The 21,427-nt window shown below is 42.7% G+C and overlaps 1 protein-coding gene across 3 annotated transcripts in view; it reads left to right on the forward strand.

Annotated features, from left to right (window-relative positions):
• The first annotated feature begins 3,469 nt into the window (after window positions 1-3,469).
• Window positions 3,470-21,427, forward strand: part of FLT3 (fms related receptor tyrosine kinase 3) — a 41,097-nt gene continuing 23,139 nt past the window's right edge. For 2 of the 3 annotated variants that reach the window (XM_040543913.1, XM_040543911.1), the window contains exons 1-8: window positions 3,470-3,836; window positions 13,668-13,792; window positions 15,755-15,957; window positions 16,783-16,898; window positions 19,042-19,159; window positions 20,080-20,231; window positions 20,811-20,950; window positions 21,032-21,185. In XM_040543913.1, coding sequence (XP_040399847.1) covers window positions 3,782-3,836; window positions 13,668-13,792; window positions 15,755-15,957; window positions 16,783-16,898; window positions 19,042-19,159; window positions 20,080-20,231; window positions 20,811-20,950; window positions 21,032-21,185 — 1,063 coding nt within the window. In that variant the 5' untranslated portion in view covers window positions 3,470-3,781. Of the gene's footprint in view, window positions 3,837-4,761; window positions 4,997-13,667; window positions 13,793-15,754; window positions 15,958-16,782; window positions 16,899-19,041; window positions 19,160-20,079; window positions 20,232-20,810; window positions 20,951-21,031; window positions 21,186-21,427 lie in introns of those variants that run through there. The other variant, XM_040543912.1, reaches the window with a different exon arrangement.

Here is a 21,427-nt window from a genome sequence, read left to right on the forward strand (position 1 = left end):
GCTGTTGTGAGAGAACAAAACATGAGATTAAAAAAAAAAAAGGGGGGGGGGGGGGGGGGGGGAAGGAGGAGGAATCCTTGGGAAGGAAAGCCTTGCCAAGAGATCTTTTCCCCAGCCAAAGCAGGTTGCAAGTGCCAAGTAGCTCTCCCCTAACATTAGATTCAGTGTTGAGAAAGCTGCGTCTGCTATTGAGAGTGACAGTTTCTCTTTGTGTTGACCCAAAATTGACATGTTCAGTAAATCATGTGGAAACAGATCCTGAAGTGCATGCTAGCATCAAATAATACAAATGAATAACAATACTTTTTGAGTGATGGTGTTATACTAGCTCTTTTTTTTTTTTTTCTTTTTACAGCATAGGCAAGACAAGTTCTGTAGGTAGGAAGCTTGTTAAACCACCAAGTAGTTGGGAAAAGCACTGTTTTCTTTTCAGCAGTACCAGCTGGTATGTTAGTAGATATTATCTCTACTTAAAAAAAACTGTCTTTCCTTAATGTTATTGAAACAGATCAAGGGAAATATATTTTTTATATGTTTTTGCATAATCTGACTTTAACCTTTGTAGTCTAACATAGTATATAAATAGGGAAAAAAAATGTTAGCAAGTTTTATGAAAATATAAGCATGATCAGAGTCCACAGTAATATTAGACAAGAATTTAGCATTTGTTAATTTATTTTTTGAAGGAAGAGCAATGAAGCCTGATAGCTCAGGATATAAACCAAGTGGTGTCTGAATTCTAGGGGAAATTGCCACTCTTGAGATTATTCCACAAAATGATATTTTTTTTAATCTCCCTTTGAAGTGTTTGAGACTAAATAATAGGGCAGCCAGGATATTGGACTAAGTAATGAGTGGGCCAACCTGCTGTGACAGTTCCTACGGGTCCTTGACAAGGAAGTTGCCTTTGCTAGCAGTACGTGGAAGAAACCAAATGTTGCTGCTAGCCAGATTCCCATTCACATGCAAAAACAAATTCATGCCAACTCAGTGAAGTTTTGAATTCAAATCAAGTAGCAAGTCAGGAGCTGACCCTGAAGTGCTCCTGCTAACACCTATGTTAATAATGTATGCCAACACCTAAGTTAATAATGTATGGGGGGAGGTCTAGCCTTGGACTAGAGTTCATATTAGTACAAGCAACAAAACGTTAGCCTAGTTTCACGGTGCTGGTAACCCATTCATATGGTTTAGCTGGGGAGTTTTTTTTACCATGTGGCTACTCCCACCAGAGCTGGCTTTATCTAACCGTTGCAGTGAAGGCCATACCATAATGTGACATATCTTGGATAAAATCCTTGGTAACAGAAGCCACCGTCCCATGAGGGGAAAAATAGAAACTTGCTGACTCAAAAGAATACTTAATGGTCGTTTACACATGTATGACATTTTTGAACCTCCTCTGCCAGTATCTTTAGGACTAAATTAATATACTGGATATTATATATTTATTTTGGCTACATTCAGTAGATAGAAACTCTACTAGCTACTGACATCTTTTGCAGAAAGTTTTTAACTGAAAACAAGACATGTATATCAAGACTTCTGATACCAGAACAGCCGCATCACCAGTGACAGGTTCTGTTACTTAAATGCAGGTTGTAATAAGTTCTGATCAAGAAAGTTAATGTCAGGTTATACTCGTTGAAACCATGAAAAGGTAAAATGTCTTTAATGAAATCCCGCTAGCTTCCAGCGATGCATCAGGTGGAAGAGAAAACAAAGCACTTTGCTCACTTGCAAATTTTAAAACAAAGGTCAGGCAATCACTGTTTTGGTACACATGTAGGTGTTCAGACAGGTCATTGCTGTGCCACCTGACCCCACAAGAAGTCAGTGACTGGGGCAGATGTCTGGTAGTTTCAGAACAGAAGCACAAACTGTCTGCACCCTGGTTTCTGAGGGCAAAACCTCTATGTAGGTGTGCCATTGAGAGGGATGTACAGGAACATGCAGGAAAGATGTGGGCTTTCTGGAGCGGGTCCAGTGAAGGGCCATGAAGATGGGGGTTTCCCATGAAGATTTGGGGTATCTGACAGATGAGAAGGGGGTGAAAGGGCTGGAATCACAACCTGGAGAAGAGAGGGCTCAGGGGGATTTTATCAATGTGTATAAATACCTGGTGGGGGAGAGTAGTGAAGATGGAGACAAACACTTTTCTGTGAGGCCCAGTGCCGGGACAAGAGGCAATGAGCACAAACTGGAACACAGGAGGCTCCCTCTAAACATAAGGAATTGCTTCTGTGCTGTGCGAGTGGTTGAATATTGGAATAGATTGCCTGAAGTTGTGAAGACTTCCTCCTTGGAGATGTTTAAATCTCAACTGGATGTGGCTTGGGGCAGCCTGTTCTAGCTGACCCTGCTTTGGGCAGGGGTTGGACTAGATGATCTCTAGAAGTGTCTTTCAACCTCATCTATGCTGCGGCTGTGTCCAAAAAAAGGCCACCTGCAAACCAAAGACATAGTAACACCTCTGAAAGCTTGTTCCCAGAATGGTATTTCCCTATTTGCAATGATTTCTCTAAGGCCTATGGAATCCTATGCTTCCTTTCTCTGTTTCTGAGGCCTTGCAAATATGTCCCTCCCTAGTTTGCAAATCACTTCAGCTCCTTCCTTTGCATTGCATCAAATTCAAAGTTGTCTTCAGCACCCGAGTACAATGTTATTGCTTCAGTCTGTATTTCTGAGGCAGTCTTGTGAGAGACCAAGTGCTCACCTCCTCTAACAATGCTGGCCTCAGTGCCGTTTCCTCCATTTCTCCTGTAGTTATCTTTGGGATGTCTTCTATGTCTTTTACATACAATATACCTGTCTAGCGCTGGTCCATCTACATTTTTATATAATCTTCCCTAATGCCAAAGAAGCTATTTACTAAGTATCAGTACCAAAAAAAATCCATTCAAGATATAATCTCTGGCAGGTTGCTAAGAGCATCTTACAGACATTGAGTTTATTTGCTTACATGCAAGCTCTTTTCAAGGGATTGTTTAGTTTTGTAGAATTTCAGAATGGTTCTTAGTCTGTAACAAGAAAAAAATATAACAGTTGAGGGAATAGCAGGGATGAAGCTGGGGGCAATGCACAAGCTTAGCCCACAGAAATGCATCCACTTTCTGTCAGGGGGACGCGATGCATGGCTGCAGAAGCCAGGAACATCTGCCTGCCCTTCCGAAGCACCTGGTCCTGCTATAAACCAGGGGATAGTAAATCTGGGCTGGTTGGGCTAGTTGGACCCTCTGTACACCACGAGCAAGAAGCAATGAGAAGGCAGATGCTGGAGTGCTGCATGCTGGGCAAGGCCACCAAGGTCTGTGTCCCCAGAGGGTTGCCTCTGTGGGTGAACCTGGAGGCCTTTATTTTTATCCCCTCGACCAGTCATCTGTGAAATGGCCTCAGAGCAGCTGTAGCTCTGTCTGCACCTTCCTGCGGGCAGCGCTAGTTCCCCCTTCTCTCTGGGGCTAAACACAGACCCACGCCGCAGCCGCGCTGCCCCACCGGGCCTGGTCCCCGAGCTGGGCAGCTGCTTCCCCTGCCTGGCAGAGGCACACAACAGGTCCGCTGCCGCTGGGGCTGGCTTCTCACCCGCCGCTGGAAATATCCCTCAGCCCAAGAGAGGCCCCTCTGCTCGCCCACACTCAGCCATTTCCTTCAGGCTCAGGTCTGGGGCCCGGGCTTTTGAAGAAGTGGTTTCATTGTGGGCAGTGACGTGCGCCCTGAAGACAGCCACCTGCACGGCCGGGTTTCACGCACTCGGGCTGAGGACGGCAGGGCATCACCAGCCATGGCACTGTGCCCGCCCGCTGCCCACCCCTCGGGGACCCCACTTTGGCTACCAGGTAAGGCCTCCTCAACCTGCTCCTCGGACCCTTTCCTTCCATTTCCCATTATCTCACCGCATCCCTTCACATCTTTCCTTTCTTTCACCTCTAGCTTCTTATCTGTTCATTTTCTCCTGCATCTTTCATTTTCCATCCTGCTTTTCTTCTCTTTTCTGGGTGTCCCCTTCTCTGTCCCGTCACCCTTGTGTCCCAGCCAGGCTGTTGCTCTAGTGCACCTGACACATTTCATGCACAAGGCAAGAAGTACCTAAAATACTCTTTTTTTCTTACTTTTCCTGATGTAAATGCATTAATACCAGCTTCACGTGATCACCTTAAACAATATATCTGCATTTTCCTAAGTAAATAATCTGTGAATGAGATATGTTGATAGAATGAAATTTAGCAGTGCATCTGTATCTTACCAGGTTTTGTTGTTGTTGAGCAATCTAAACAGAAGAAAGCACAATATTAATATCTAGAAAGTTTATCTGTTTCATCAGAGTGAAGTCATGCCAACATTTTAACTGTTAAAAGAAAAGAAAATGTTTTCTTCCATCTGAAAATGCCTGCAACTACTTTTCTCTGGCTCTAAAATAAATGGCTTGCTCCTATCAGAAATGATCTTGCTGATTCAAAATCCAGGACCCAAACAACAAGAGAGTGTTTTTTTTTGTTGTTGTTTTTCTGATCAACTCAGTTCTGATGCATGCCTGGGAAAGTCATTTTACAACCTGGGGTTCATTTTCAGCTCCATATACGGGAACAATAATATTTACTTCAAAGAGCAATTGTTTAGATATTATTCATTCATGGTTGAAAGTCTACCCGAGATAGAAGGCAAGGTGGAGTAAAAATGAAAATGAGTATTTCATGATCTCCTGCTTTGCATGATTGCTGATACTACTACTAAGCAAACCCTGTCAAGGACGGATTTTTGTGTTTTCGTCTTGACTGAGCTCTGCTAGTCTTGCAGGCTGCATAACAGGGTAAACAAAAGCGATTAGCATCTGGGATGTGATAGTGCCCGAAGGCAGCTGTGAAGAACAGACCTCAGCACGGCTGAGAGACAGCTCTGAGGAGGGAGCAAGAGCCAGAGGAGCACCGAGGTGTGAGGTGCGATTATCCTCCAGGAGGACTGCTGCTCGTTGAGTTGAGATACTACTTAGTCAATGAAGGTATGTAGAGAGGCAGTAATACTTCTTGTAAGGCCAGCAGATACAGGGGAAAAAAAAAAAAAAAAGAAAAGAAAAAAAAAAAAGTAAATGCTTTGGGACGTGCAAGCTGGATGGGAGCTGAAAGTTCTGAGATGTAGCTGACAGCAGAAATCCTGAGAATTGCTAGCTCCATGAATCTCTCTCTAGCAGATGACTCTTTAAAAGCAATGTTGATGGAAAACTGTTAAGTGTTTAATGAATTATATGTCATTTCTTAAAGACGAGTGTGTTCCCTGTAAAACTTCACGTATTGTCTCGAGGTAAGGCCTAGTAATAAATTGGGCAGACTCACAGCCTGTATCTGTATGATGAACCAGAATCATCAGAAATTGTGACACTTAGGCAGAGAAAGGAAAGCCAAACTGTAGTAACTGCTAGAGGAAAATCTCACCGGTACATGCAGAATTAAGGCACCAGGTCTGTCTTTAAATTATAGGCTCAGAACTGCAAAAGCTGCAGGAAAGAAAAAGCATCTTGTCAGTGTTATTTGCTGGAATAAATGATACCCAGCAGCAAGGAATGTAGTCCCAATAATTTTAGAAAACAATATATACAACACAATATGTATGTAAATACAGGTATGTGCGTTAAAAGCACTACTTCAGTTCCTCACCTTCTTAACGTTTTCTGGTCATCCTAAGCAAGAGCTTGTGGTTAATGATAGCATGATCTAGCATACAATTAGCCTGGCATTAGTGAATGAGGTGGGAGGGTGGATGGGGACTGGGACCTGAGGCAGTAATATAGTTTCATGTTTCACAAGTTGGAGAATTGTGTGACAAACAGAGACTTTGGGTGAGCTTTCTCATTGGAGCAAGCTTTCCTTTAACTGCTCTCGCTCCTTTTATTCGTTGTGCCCGCTTCTGCTGAGAGCTGTTCATGGGATTGCTTTTGCAGTTCCAGGGCACCTGAGAGAAACGAAGCTCTGAGCTGCTGACTAAGATCTCAGCACGGCTGACAAATGAGAGGAAATTTTATATGAGCAAGGGCTGCAAACTCAGGCCCTAACAAGCTCTGGATTAGCTTATGCTGGGTCTGATTGCACAAAAACTCTGGGAGTTTTATATGTTGAAAAACCCCTCACAAGACACACAGGTGTCTGTTACATCCCTATGGCAGAGAACCAGAAAAACACGAGATGAGCCAGAAGAGGCTGGGACCCAGCAGCTGGCAGGATGTGTCCATCTCCCAGCAATACACCCGTTGCTTTCCAGCACCCCAGCTGATGAGCACTGCAGAGCATGTCTGGGCACCGAGCCCCGCTGCCGGCAGAAAGGTGAAATCAATGAGCACCCTAGGGGGAATCAAGTTTGATCCTGACTGCAATCTTTTTCACGAAGCTTGCAGAAATCTTGGTGCAAGCCAGCTGTGAATGCTGTATGAGGCCAGTACGTGGTCTGCTTACTCAGGGAAACACAGTCGTGCCCAGCAGAACGTATTTTCATGGTCATCTCTCACCATGGATTTCATGGATCAGAGGATAAGGCATCTCTTCGGAAGTGATGATTCCTGAAGGTGAAGGGATTGCTCAGGGTTATTTTCCACAAAATGCAACTTAAAACTATTGGTGTTTTATTTCTTTTGAGGTTTGGCCCCGTTTGCTTTTTCCCTCTCTTCCCCAGAAAATTCCTCAGCTTACCCAGCTTTGCAGCTATCCAGTAGCCAGTCACTGCCCGGTGGCACATTGGTGGGTGCTGCTGTGACTGTGCTCAATGGAGCAGAGCTGTGCGCATCGTGTCCTTCTGCAGTATCCCCTTCTACAGCCCTTCCCATCGGGGCCCCAGCATAATACAGCACGGAGCTGAATCCAAACTCCCCCTTGTCCTCTTGTTCTTGAGCTTCTGAAAATGCAGCTTTCAAAAGCTTCATGGCATAAACTCCCTCACATGTAGGTTTCTGTGCTGTTAGACTGAGAATATATTTGGGGTCATTGAGCTGAGTTAGCTTTTCTGAAATTTTTCATAGAGACGTTCATTGCAAAAGGCACGGGTGAAAAAATACAGCAAACATCAGTGGAAATGAGATTGGAGAGTAAAACATTTACAGCGCAAAAAAAGTGGAAGAACAGGAACAGATGACCGATGAAGACAGAAAACAATTTCAGTTTTATATAGCAGCACTCAAAAAGCATAAGAATTGTTTAAACCCAATGATTGTAGAATTTTAAAAGGAAAGTAGGGACCAGAAAATCGGTTCATAACCAACAAAGAACAGCATTTCTCAAGTCGGGGGGAGGAGAGGGGAAATACCGTATTTCCCATATGGATTAACCCTATTCTTGTTGAGAGACATACATTTAAGAAGATGCTGTAGGAATCTGAACAGAAGTATGATGCCAAATGCTTCCTTAAGGAATCTGTAAACCTTGAAACACAGACAATACCCTAAAATTTGCTGGTGTGACTGAAGAGTAGCCTCTTCTTTTTTCCTTCTGTCTTCCATGAGAAATAACATAACAAAGCTAGACTGACATCTGGATAAAAGTTGTGTGCTTATTTCCCACTCAGAGGACGAAACAGCTCCCTCATTTTTCTAGGATATTTCCTTAAAAACTGCTGAAAAACTGAGTAGTGTAAACATACAGAAAGGCTAGCTGGTGGCCTGGATATTTAGCTCCATTACTGTTGTAAAAGTAAGCTGTATGTACATCCTTTTCTGTAGTCTAGGCTTGATTGTGTAGATAAGGTTTCCAGTGGGTGAGATGCAAGAGCTGGTTTGAAAAGCACCTTATTGTTACCAGCAGTATGTTAGATTTTACATCTGTACAGCCACTGGGGAACTGCAATTATCTTTTAACCCTAGCCTCATAAGTAACGTACCACCACTTGGTGATATAAATAACACCAACTGGTGTTCGTTTTGTTCATTTTTACTAAAATTCGGTACCAAAAACCAATGACCATTTAAATCAAATTCCTTTGATTCATTTTTATCTTTTCTGGTTTTGTAGCAGAGCCATTTTCTCTAACTCTCTCTCTTGCTGTCCTTCCTTCTCCCATCCTCACGTTAAGTTGTCTCTGTTCCGTCCCTCACCCCTATCCAGGAAGAGAAGGACATCATACTATAGTCAGTTGTGGAAGCTGTTGTTTTCATTCAAAAAGGGAAGTTTTACAATACTAGGATGACAAGTAGTGTAATTTCACTATTTGTAGTCTTGTTTTCACTTCTCTTTCGGGCAGATCCTTTTTTCCTTGTTGATGAGGTGCCGGGAATCTCATACCTCTACCTTTGGGTACTTAACTAAAGCAGCTCTTGCTTGCAGGAGGTTAATAATTCCATTAATGTCAGTAGAAGTGCTGTAGTGTGTCAGGTAATGAGTCTAGAGTGCTTAAACAGAGTAGGTTAAAAAGAGTTAAACAAAGCAAACTTACTTATGCCACTAGATGAGATATGTCTGTTTGCTTTGCTTCAGGGCTGTCTATCCAGCTTTTTAATGGCATAAATATGTGCCATCCCCATGAACAAACATCCTGTAGAGGATATTCAAGAGCAAGGACAGCCCAATGCTACTTTCTGATTAATGGAGGACTTCTGTGGTGGCATTAATCTGGTTCGTCTTTACCTGCAGAATTATCCCTTTATTCACAGAGCCACAGAAGGGCTGAGGTTGGCAGGGCCCCCTGGAGGCCCCTGGTGCCACCCCTGCCCAAGCAGGGACACCCAGAGCAGGCTGCCCAGGACCACGTCCAGGCGGCTTTTGGAGATCCCCAAGGAGGAGACCCCACAGCCTCTCTGGGCAGCCTGTGCCAGGGCTCCGTCACCCGCCCAGCACAGAAGTGCTGCCTGGGGCTCAGAGGGAGCCTCCTGGGTGCCCGGCTGTGCCCATGGCCTCCTGTCCTGGCGCTGGGCACCGCTGAGCAGAGCCTGGCTCCGTCCTCTCTGCACCCTCCCTTCAGGGATTTAGGGACATGGATGGGATCCCCCTGAGCCTCCTCTTCTCCAGGCTGAGCAGCCCCAGCTCTCCCAGCTGCAGTATGTGCAGGTGTCTCTTGTACTGGGGTCCCAGAACTGGACGCAGCACTCCAGGTGAGGCCTCTACTTCAGGGCTGAGCAGAGGATAAGGACCTTGACCTGCTGGCAACACCCCTAATGCAACCCTGAATATCGTTGTTCACCGTGCCTAGTGAGGCTGAAAGATCTGGGTGATGTGGGAGCCAAGGAGAAGCTCCCTTGAGAGGATGAAGGATGTGGGTGAGAAGCAGAAAAAGAACCAGCCACAATATGGGCTCTTCCTCAGAAAGTGAGGTTGCCATGGTAGCTGAGGTTTGCTGCCTTTTCGGCCACTTTCCAGCCACTTCCCCAAAAGGGGTATCCTCAGCAGTCCCAGTTATTCTTTGTAAACTGGATCAGAAGTGGCAGAATGGCACAGACTGTGGGTAGGACAGCAGGGATTTCAATGGGTCCCGGGGACCTGTGGCTGTCCTTCAGGGTGGAGGGGCTGGCATTCACTCAGCTAGTCCCATGCAAAGCAGGCAAAATGAGTAACAGCAAAAAAAAATAACAGCCCAGCTGTTGGAGCAGGGTCTTTATCTCCAACTCACAGGGAAGGTAGACGGAAAGTTATCTTAGTGAAATGAAAAGCAAATAAGGGTTTGAATACAACCCTGCAGTTCTTCCTTGCCCAAGCCACAAAGCAGAAGGGGCAGGACAGAGAGGTGAAAGGGAGCCAGATGTCGTGCTAGATTCAGTCCCCAGCATTTGTTTCATGCTAAGGAGATAACTATTTTCAGATACAAACCACAATTTACCGACACAGACTGAGGACTCAAAAAAGTGATTTCAAAGCAAATCTATAAATTAAGAAGCTACATGATGCTAGTACCAGCTAGTAATCATGAAACAAGCCTGCAACAGCTATAGGGGTTAGGCTGTTCATAAATGTGCACAATCCCACAATAAAAGCAGCTTATTCCCAGAAGAACAGCAGGTTTCACGTACTCAGGAGGACAAGTATATGATTAGAAAATCTGAAACGTGATAGAAATATATGTCAAACCGGATTGTGATTCATTCTGGCTTAAATGAATGATGAAAAGACAAATCACAGAGCATGATTTGGATATCAGTCTGCAATAAAGTTAATGGTAGAAGTAGTCAATAAAGTTGGATGTGTAATAATGTCGTGAAAAATATGACCCTGCTTTATGTCATCATTGTGTTATTTTTACTACATAAGGCACCAAAACAAATATATCTGTAAATAATCAGTAAAAAAGTGGGATTGGCTCTGCTGACTCCAGCTACCTGTTCTGTTAGAAAAGGTTTTCTTTGGCTTTCTGACAAAGAGGTGTAAAATACATCATGGGTGTGATATTTGATTTGAAATCTTCAGCCATCTGAATTATTCTTTATTAAAATTTCTGCATAATTTATAAGCCAGCTGCAATGAGCCATATACAGAACTGCTACCTGTCCTCCTCTAAGGAGAAAGGTGGTAGCATTAAAAGACATAGTTTTATCCCAAAGGTGAAGTTGGCTGAGATTAGTACCAAAAAATCTGTTAGGACATAGCAAGGCAGAGGACAAATTCTTGGAAATTATGGCCAGAGAGAGAAGTGATTAGGTATAAAAGAAGGGGGAAGAATAATTTTGTCTTCGTTGCAGCTGTTTTCATCTGGGACCTGAAAATGGGGAGCTGAGAAAAGTTAAAGTGGAAAATTAATTTTTGGACAAAGTCTTTCTCTCTGCACTCTGCAAACACCAGTGGAGTCAGCTGGGCTTGGCAACGATGCTCCTGAGGAGGCAGCTTGAGCAAATTTCTTTTTTCTTCTTCGGATGTCGAGGATTTTTAGGTTCTCGGAGCGCTGCTGCGAGGGCTCCCCCTCGTGGTCATGCAGCCCCCAATTCCCTCATTTGCTCCTCTTCTGCCTGGCTTTTTAGTCCCTTCACCAGCTCCATTGCTCTTCTCTGCACACACTCGAGCAACTCAATGTCCTTCTTGTATTGAGGGGCCCAAAGCTGAACACATCTCTGCTGCAGCTGGTAGTTGCTTAAGACGAAAGGCTTCGGCTTGCTGCCTTCCCTGGTCAGGAAGAAAATTTGGGAAGGTTGAGTCAGAGTGTGGCTGGCTTCCCCAGTTTTTGGCAGGCTGCTTTAGTCATCCCCCATCTGAGCATAAATCTCCGAAGTAGTTCTATTAGGTCAACCATCTGGACACAGCGTCTTCAGTTGACATCTGGCCAGTAGAGTCAAGCCTTTATTCTCAGAAACATTACATGTGAGCCTGCTTTTTGACTTAGAATTATAAAATCATAGTCATCTAGGTTGGAAAACAGCTTCAGGCTTAACAAATCCAACCATTAACCTGACTCACCAATTCCCATCACTAAACCATGTCCCTGGGTGCCACATCCACACATCTCCTAAATACCTCCAGGGCCAGGGACCCCACCACCTCCTGGGCAGCCCATTCCAAGGCTTGGCCACCTCTGTGAAGAAATTCTTCTGGATGCCCAACCTAAACCTCTTCTCCAGACTAAACAACCCCAATTCCCTCAGTCACTCCTCTTATATCTTGCTTTCTAGTCCCTTCACCAGCTCCATTGCTCTTCTCTGCACACACTGAAGCAACTCAATGTCCTTCTTGTAGTGAGGAGCCCAAAACTGAACACAATATTCAAGTCCAGTCTCACCAGTGCTGTGTACAAGGAGACAGTCACTTGTACTGGCATTTCCCCCTATATGTGCCTATCTTGATGAAATCCTGACTCAGTTTATGACAACTAGAGGTTTGTCTGACTTCGGCGAGAGCAAGATTTCTCCTACTGCATTTATTTTCATATAACCTATAAAAAGATAATGAAGAAGAAAGCAGGCATAAACAAACATTGTTTGGGGCAGCAATTTTTTTCCATTTCAGTTTCAGTACAGTTTGGCAATGCAAGGCATGATTGTGCATACTGCATATTTGATACTCCTTACCCAGTGCTTTCAGTCTCTGCAGCTCTTGCTTTGGACTTTGGGGAGGATGACTGCCTTGCAGCCCATTACACCACTCTCTGCACAGGCCAGCTAGCAGCTGGAAAATCAAGACGGAAAATCAGAGCATTGCCGTTTTCCCAATATTTCTTTTCTTGATTCTGCTTCTGCTGGAAGAGTCATTCATGCTTTTATTTTCTATTAAGTCAAAGTAATATATTTCTCTAAGACCTGCACAAATTTAGGCCCCCCCGTCTCATCACATATAAATACTCCTAGCATATCACTCTTTTTTTTTTTTTTTCTCAGTATACAGCAATTGGAATCATCTCAGTCCAAAATATCCTTTCTCAGCCTAAAAACCTTCCTGGATTCACACAGGATAAAGGTAGAGGATAGAAGCAACAAGCTCTAGCAGTTAACAGGACAGGGAATCCAGCTTTCTCCTGGGCATAGGCTGCTTTCCATCATCCTCCAGTGGGAGGGCTGGAAACCTGGCTTGCAGAGGTGTGTGTATGGGGGGGAATCAGCATGTTTGGTGTAGGTACCTTCAAGAGCTTTGTGATTTGTTTACCTTTATCCTCCTTTCAGCTCTGCACCTTGCTCTAAGCCCAACCATCTCAGGAGCTGAGGAAACAAACAAACAAAAGAAAATAAAATGAGAATAAAACAAAACAAAACAAAACCAAGACCCAAGGACATTAAATTTCCCAATTCATCAGCAGAGATGTTATTTTGTGATTCACTGCTTATTTGCACTGTTAAGGGCTGGCTTTAGGGACTGATGGGAATCAGACACATTTCACCCAGGCGGGTGTGAGCAGTCCTACTTCTGTTTTTCTTTGTTTCTGTGCAGCGATGGGGCCGTCGTTACTCTATCACTTCTTTTGAGGCTAAATAGTGAGATTTCAAGCTGCAGACCCTGCAGAAAGGCTCATATGAAGCATTCCAGACAGATCATGCTGTTGAGGCACTAGAAACTTTTCCATGCTGCTCCAGCTGGCAGCTGCCCGGGCTCTGCAGGCTCCTGAGTTGCTACAGAGCCATTGGGATAAGGCAGGAAAAAAACGTGGTCCTTCCTTGTCCTCCTGCCTTCAATTTCTGCATCCACTTTCCCCAAAAGAGTGTGAATTCTTGCCTTGTTTGCTTCCTGGAGGGGCAAGTGTGGCTCAAGGGAAGATGCATCTACCCTGTCCCTCCCTCACAAGCTTCTGGGATGCAGAACTAAACCAGGAAGGCTCAGGAGGGTCTCCAATGAGTTTGACAGATGAAGTACAGTCCTGAAGAGAAGGAAAAAGGGAAGACCAGAGCCTGGGTCCTTAGGTGAGCTGAGTGTGGGCTCTAAAAACAGGTGGAGGGCTTCATTTTGCCATTGCTCTGAGCAGGCACAAGGAGTGCTTGGGGAATGTCTCTGACCTGGGCTTCCCAATGGGCAGGAGGGAGAAAATATTCTACAATATTTGGGGACATACTTCTAAAGTGTGATGTATGAGCACTTTTGAAAGCTTTTCTGAATAGCTTTTTCACTCAATTTTGATACACAAAGGCAGAGTTTGCAAATACATGATATATCTGTGTATTTCTTCTGCCTTTTAATAAAAAAGATGCAATCTTTCTACAGTTTTGCTGTATTTTATTTTTATTTTTATTAAAATGGTTATGCCTGGCAGAAAGATAGACAGGATTATGTTTGTTTCCTATTTCTGTTTTACAGTTCTTGTTATGACAGCAATAACTTTCACTTCTGCAATGAATCAAAATATATCTGAGATTACATGTGTATTTATCAGCCAGAAGGATGAAGGTTCAAGAACACCAGAGTCATCGGTATCTTCTAAGGTAATCTAACGGAGAACAAGTTGCTTATAAAATATTCCTGTCCATTCCAGAAATACCTTTCCAGAAGCTTACAGCACCCTAACCCTTTAGTGTGTGGGGATGTCACAGTCAAAATAAAGAGAGTTAGGCCAATAAAAGGCTACAGAAAGTTAAAGGAAAATACGTATCACAATTCATACTTTTAAATTATAAATAGGTAAGTACCATTTTTCTCTAAAACCTAGAAGTGCTGCCTTGAAGCTGTCTCTCATCAGCTTTCCTGAATATTACTAAAAATCAATTTTAAAAGCTACATGCCCTCATGGGACAAATGATCTGTGGGGATTGGCAAGGTCATGAGGTGAAGCAGTGGTCAGATACAGCCATAGCTGAACACTAACATGTGTGCCTTGGCTGCTAGGACTGGTGGGGAAGCTGAACCCTCTCCCACCACCAAAGCCCATAAATCCTTACCTGGTCTAAACCTTGCCTGAGAGCCCAAAGCTAGATAAGGAATCAAATATGAAATCTTTTCCTTCTTTCCTGCCTCCAAGTTTTCTGCCTCCAAGTTTCTAAATGGCAGGAGGTCAATAAGAGATGGTGCGCTACTAAGTTATAAAGCAGCTGAGAACTACGATTAAAGTATTTCCTGAGGATTCTTGTTTCAAGACAGGCTTGTGAAATCTTTTTTATTCCTGGACAAATAAATCAATAATTCAGATAGGTGAGAAGCAGACTAACAAATTAAAGGTACTGAGACCAGTCCCCCAGACCTTGGGGGTGGTCTTTTAAATGTAAGAGCCCTGTGTAATCTCTCCCATCATAGCCAGATATGTGAAGGTCTTCTGGCTTTCTCTGGTCTGGTAATCATATTTCAGTCATTTTAGATGAAATCCCTTCTACTACAGGTGTGGTGCTTCATGCAACATTTTGTCAGCTTTCATGATCTTGACCATATAAAGTACTTTCCCACTTTCCAACCACCAAATTCCTAATATGTCATTTCTATCTAGTACACCAGCCAAAGCTGTGCTGTCCTTGCATCTGAGGAGGCAGAATATGTCTATTTTCTCTAGATACGTCTCAGATCAAGAAAAGGGAAAAAGAAGGAGCAAGGAATGAGCATAATCACACCATTTTCACCTCCCACTCACTGCCCAGGGTGCCTGGCCAAGCACAGCGTGGGACAGAGGAGGCAGCAAATCCTGTCTTCTCATATACGTTGGATAAACTTCACCTGACACAGTAATGGAGACATTTTAGAGCTACTCTTCAGATGGAGCCATTTACTTGCCACCTTTTGCTGCAGCTAAGCTTAGAGACTCATTAATCCACCATCAGTTTGCTGAATGCATGTAGAACATTTTCTTTCTGGCTGCAGTTCTCCTTTGGATGTAGACAATGGCGAGGAAATGAAAGGTGTGAAGGCAACCAGCCCAAACCTTCTCTGCCCAGAAAAGCCCGCAAGGAGCTGAGGAGCAGTCTAGCCAGATTCTGTGATGACAAGCAGTGGAATGCTAAAGAAAAAAATATATATATTTATCTAGCCATGCCTTTGCACTGAGGTCTCAAACAGAAAGATGTCATTATAGTTCTTCTCTGTCTTCCTATGGTTCTACATGAAAGGAAGCAAAAATGAGAGTAAAGAATAACCACTAAGGGAAATTATCATGTTTCTGGCTGAAGTTGTTCTGTGATGTCTGTCTAGAGAACAGAATTAACTAAAGCGACAGGAATCCTATCATGTTCCCTTGTGCAGTAGAATTCAACATATTTATGAATGTTTGACACTAGAAAAGAAAATGAAAGTATGTTGAAGGTGTTACTTTTGTGTAATTTCTATTCATATTTGGCAATTAGGCAGCATTATTAATTTATGAAAGCTTTTTCCAGAAGAACACCCTTTTAAAATATTTGAATATGAAAAAGAAAATAAAGCTAATTGCTACTAAATACATAACAATCTGTTCTCTCACACGGCAGATTTCTAATATTTTGGAAGATCTCGGGTGCTATTTAAATTCTCAAGGAACAGAGAACATCTATGAACCAACTAAAAACGTGGAAGTCAATGTGTTTGAAGATATTGAATTAAGAGTGATAATGAACATTTCAGAGATCATTTCATGCATTTGGTTCTTTAAAGAGAGCCAAACTTGTAAACCTTCATTGGACTTGGAGAACCGGTAAGTCAAGGGATGTTCTGGATCAAAGAACATTTGAGGGATCATTTGTTTCAGGATGCAAATGGAATATTTTCTGTGTGACTTTTCTTGTGTATAATAATAATTTCATGTTATGCATTTTTTTAATCTTCTTAACTTTTTTAATCTTCTTGTCTTTCTTAAATGTTGTCACCAGTCAGCATGCTGCTGATTGTTGATGTAGACACAGCATATGTACTTAAGAATCTTAAACTCAGAATCATTAGAAATAAATTCAGTCTTTTAATTTGTATAGCATCATGCATGGAGGTCTCTAGGAACTTTCTGACATTGATCAGTTTGAGGTTTGCAGTGTTCATGTGAGGAAAAGGTTTTGATTTTATAGTTAAAGCAACTGAGGCATGGAGAGGTCTGTGATTTGTTATGGTCACAGAGCAGATCAGGAACAGTGCCAGCACCAGCTTCTTAATTCTTACAGCCAAACCGGGGGTGGAACCCGAGGCTGGGTTATTGCCTCCCATTACAGGACATGTGGGATGGGATTGTAGGTAAAGTGTTTCCCTGTGGACCTCCACAGCTGTCCTAAGCTCAGGAAGCTCATCCTTCCCAATGCTCAACGTTAGGTATGTGCTTGGGTACCTGTGGCTGTGAGGTCCTATGTGCGTCATGTGTAGGAAGATACATGAAAACACTTCAGGTCACAAGGTGCTGTGTAAATAATGAGCACCAGCATCTCTGAATAGTTTTTGCACTCAAAGTATAGAACTAATGGAGCAGATGCTTTTATTGTGTCTGCTGCCTATTACCTTCCAGATAATAAATACAACTTTATTTTCTCTTTTATAGATATGTTACTTCTTTGGCTTTTTCCCAAATAAGAGAAACACAGGCTGGAAAATACACTCTCTCGGTTATAAGTAAAAACAGCAATTACACCATAATTGTTCCTGTTTTCATCCGCAGTAAGTATGGCTCAGATGAAAGGAGTCACTCCATCAGTAGTCCAAGGGGAGAGGCTAAAGTTCACCTAAAGCAGTGAGCTTCCACTTTCCTTCACGGGGTATCTCTCTTCCCCAAGCACTTCTTGTTGTCTGTTGAGTCCCATGCTGTGTGCCAGTTTTCTCCCATGCTGCTTTTCAAGAACCCTCCTAGATATTCACAGGACTTGGAGCTGTCTTCAGAGGCTGAAGTCAAAACCACAGACTGCGTTACCGCATGCGAGCCAGCTTTCGCTAGTCAATAAAACATGCAAATGAACAAATAAAGATGTAAATGTGCACCAGCCCTCTTCTCCCCTTTGAGAGATTTCCTCCTGTGCCAGAAGGGACAGACCAAGAGTGGCTTTTGTGTACTCCCAAAGCTCATGGGCTGGACTTGTTTGCTTGTGTCTTGACCTATTCATTCTCGGTGGCTTCAGGGTAAAACAAAGCAGTGCTGCAGCTGCTCACACAGAGTTGCACGAGAAGCTGGCATTGCAGCTGCTGAGCCCAGCAAGTCATGGCAGAGCACATACATGAGGTGCAGCTTCTTGAAAGGCTCACAGTGGGAGCAGATTTGGGTGAATTCCCTCCAGGACCACACAGAGGACATCCCTTGGGAAAAGGCAACCACTGCAACCAAGTTCAATTTTCCATTTCTAAGTAGGGCTGTCCAAGAAGTATTTTTTTTAAGTGGCCTATGTTGGCATGATTTTTTAACAGAGGGAAAATAACATTATTTCATCTTTAAAGGGCCAAATTTATATATAAAATTTAAAATTTTTGAAGAAAAAAAATCAATCCAAAGAGCTAAAAGTCTTGCAAAGTTGATAGGACCAAGCACTTCTAGAGACAGATTTAACAAGAAGCATTATTACTTGCCTTGTTTTTAAAAAACTGTGACTAATCAACACTTAATCAACATTTTTAACCCTTCTTTGTTTGTTTTTGGAGTATTTCTTCTGATTGACTCTTTTCTCTCTCAAGTGTCAGAAGTGACACCTCCAGTTTCTCCTTATTTAATTTAAAGACCTATTGCATGTCCCAGTTATAATTTTAACAGCTTCACTGAGGGGGCAGGCTATTAAATCTTTGATTAAAATTTACCTTCACTGCCATAGTAATAAGCTTTGGAGGTTAAAAAATGTTATTACTTGTGCAAGCAAGAGCAGCTCAAAACAGTCTCGATAAAGATCTTCTCCATATCAATTACTTGGGTTGCCTTCTCTGCTCCTGTGGATCTAATGTCATAATTACATCTCATAAAATCCTTCAGGCTAGTTGTGAACCCTTCAACTGAGATGTGAATCTCTATAGGTGAAAAAAAGCCTTCTAGGCCCAGCTTGTAAGAGAGAAATGAACAAGGAAAGTAAAAAGGCAAAATATTAGTTTCACTTTATCATGCCGCTTTGCTGGAAATGAAAGAATGACTCTAAAGAAAATGTCAGTCTTTTGGGTGCAACTTGTAATTTCATTGTAAGACGACCTAAAACTCAGCATTTGTCATTTTAAGTCAAATCTTAAAGAGTTTTAATGCATTAATTTTTTATACTTAGACCAAGTCTGAGCCTGACAGGTTCAGGGGACTGGGAGCTGCCTGGAAACTTTCCCTCTAGGTTCCAGACCTGCAGTGGAGGAGCCTGTGGGTGGTCAGAAGCCATCACCCCCCGATGGTCCTCCGTTGTGTGTCTGACCTGATGGAGCAGCACACGACAATCCTATCTGGAGCAGAGATTTTGTAGTCCCAACAGCTGTTCCACCAAGGGCCAGGGGCCCTTGGTGCTTTTGGAAGGGGATGTGGTTTTGGAAGGTGTCTGTGCTCCTGCCCTGTGAGGTGAATGGCAGCTACAGCAAGTTAACACCTCGGTATCAGCCTCAGGATCATCCTCTGGTGTGTAGAGGCAGGTCTTTGATAGTGGGGAAGCTGTGCATTTAGCAATCAAGACTGAAAAGCTTGTGAGACCAACCCTTGATATCCCCAGGGCAGAATCATTTTATTTTCCCTCAGCACTGAAAGCTCACGAAGCAAATTACAATCCTGTGACTTCATGTGTTGTGAAAAGAGCAAAGCACTGTCTGTTTAAAGAAAGATTTCAGCATTTTTAAACACTTGCATGATTTTTAACAGATAAACCAGGCAAACCTTATTTCAGGAGGAGTGGAAAACTGGATGCTATACAGTGCATATCGGAGAGCTACCCCCAGCCATCTGTGCAGTGGACGTTTTGCAAAACACCCGACTGGAGGTACAGCATATGTTTATACGCATATTGAACCTCTAGACTGGAAGTTTACCATCTTCTGATGAAGGGTAGAGACTTTGTATTGTTTAGTGTTCCTGGCAGGTTGGTTGGATTATTGAAGAAGAGCTTTGGGGTCAGCATGTTTGCTGGAGAACACAGTGGGCTCTGCTGCTTTGCACATCCATGTGTCTGCATGACTCACTCTTGGAGCATCGCAGCACATTTTTCTTAGAAATGTTGGCTGTTGTGCTCTTTTGGAAACTTCCAGCTCTTGGCCTGGAAATGCTGTTCCAGATTCTGGTATTCTGATGTCACCAAAACAGACCAGAAATATTTCCTTTCCCTCTAGTTTTTCACATTTTTTGGAAGTGTGTTCACATTAAAGCTGGGGAGATGTTATAAGGAATCATATTTTTCCTATCTAAATGATTTTTCCCATTCTATTAACATATATGATTGATTCTATTAACTGTGGGAATGTGTTCAAATAAACTCAAAGAAAACAGCCCTTGGTGTGTTTTGCGCAATGGCCATAGGCAATGCCTTGCTCTGCTGTGTGGCAGTCTGGGATCTGGGTTTCGTAAAGGTTGCTGGATTTGCAGCAACTCCTGTCAGCAGGAATTCAGAGATGTGGTGTGAAAGCCCAACCTCTATCATTTTCACTATTGCCCAGATTTTAGACATAGATTTACCTGTTTATGCACCAGTTTGAGCATATTCAGGTCATTTCAGCTCATTCTTCTGCCTAGACCATGACATTTTTATTTTCTTATCTTTGCCTTTCTTAGTTCCTTTTTATTCTGCCGCATAAAATCCAGTTTTCCCAGTATTGTTTGCATATTCTCATGGCTTGGAGATTTATCAGCTTTATTTGCTTGAGGTTAACCAAACGAGGCAATGAATAATTGTGCTTTTAATTGCAGTTGCCTTAATAAAATGCGTGAAGAAAATGGAGGAAAAGATGGCATACAGAACGTACAACATGAATTACGTCAGGGTGGACTATTCCAAACTTACATATGGTGCTGTGCAGCTAACGACCTGGGCAGAGAATGCACCAGCCTGTTTACTATAGGTAACTACGCTCTAGGGTATATTCATGAGTGAGCTGGACCCTGCCGCTGGAGCTCGTCCGAGCACAGTTTCTGGACTCAGCTATTTGTTCGTAACCACTGGAACAAATCTAACAGTGCCTGTGATTGCTCTGTGTTGTGTTTAATCCGAAATTCTAACAGCTATCTGTGGTCTCTGTAAAAAATGTCTTGCCCTTCTGTGCTTTCTAAACAGCTATCATTCATTTTTGCATGCTTGTAGAACTCTGTCGCAGTGAAATGTACTTCAAAACATTCTTAAAATGTATAAATTTTATTTTGTTTATCTCTTGTTTTTAAATAAAGCTGACTTGAACTAAACTCTGTGCTAAACTGTGCCCTAAGATAGCTCGTAGATTATGACAAACATTTGGGTTGAGACATCTAAATCCATCAAATTTACTGATTTCATGGTTAAAGAGTAATTTCCTCAAATTTTAATTGTCATTACAATATAATAATGGATGTCTGTAAAGTATTAGAAGAAAAAGCATTGATTTAAATGAGCATTATTCTAGGCAGTGTGACAGCTGTTGTTTCAGTGACTATGTTTCGTTTTGTAGATTTAAACGAAAAACAAGCAGCACCTCTACCTGAATTACTCCTCAAAGTCGGGGAACCATTGCTGATCAGATGCAGAGCTGTTTATCGTAACTATAAATTCAGAATAAATTTATCTTCTGAAAACAAAGAATTGCAGCAGGTAAGAAAAAAGGGGACTTTTTAAAAAGGGGAATACTGGGCACTATCAACAACATAATTGGAAATCTCTGTTGAAAACTAGGATCGTAGGTTTGATGGGTTAGAGTATCTGACAGACCACTCGGCCATCCGGATCCAGTACATGTTTGCTTCAGCAGCAGAACGAGGCGACAGCGGACGTTATACCTGCTCCTCTACAGTGCATCCAAATCAAACTGCTCTGGTTACAGTTTTAGGTAATTCCATCCCTGGTGTTAATTCTGTCCCTTGGCTGGTTGCTTTGCTTTGTTTTCAGTATGGCAGGTCTTTGCTCGCAGGTGTGCAGCATATGTTTATAGTGATTTCTAAAGAAAATTCCTGTCTGCACTTACTGGCAGCCTAGGAAAGCCAAGAGATTAGTCTGAACTGAGTCATTCAGGTACCTGAAAATAATGAACTTTCTTTTACATATATTGCTTTCCAAATAATTCCCATTAAA

The sequence above is a fragment of the Cygnus olor genome, chromosome 1 (genome assembly GCF_009769625.2).
Source record: "Cygnus olor isolate bCygOlo1 chromosome 1, bCygOlo1.pri.v2, whole genome shotgun sequence".
Classification (NCBI taxonomy): domain Eukaryota; kingdom Metazoa; phylum Chordata; class Aves; order Anseriformes; family Anatidae; genus Cygnus; species Cygnus olor.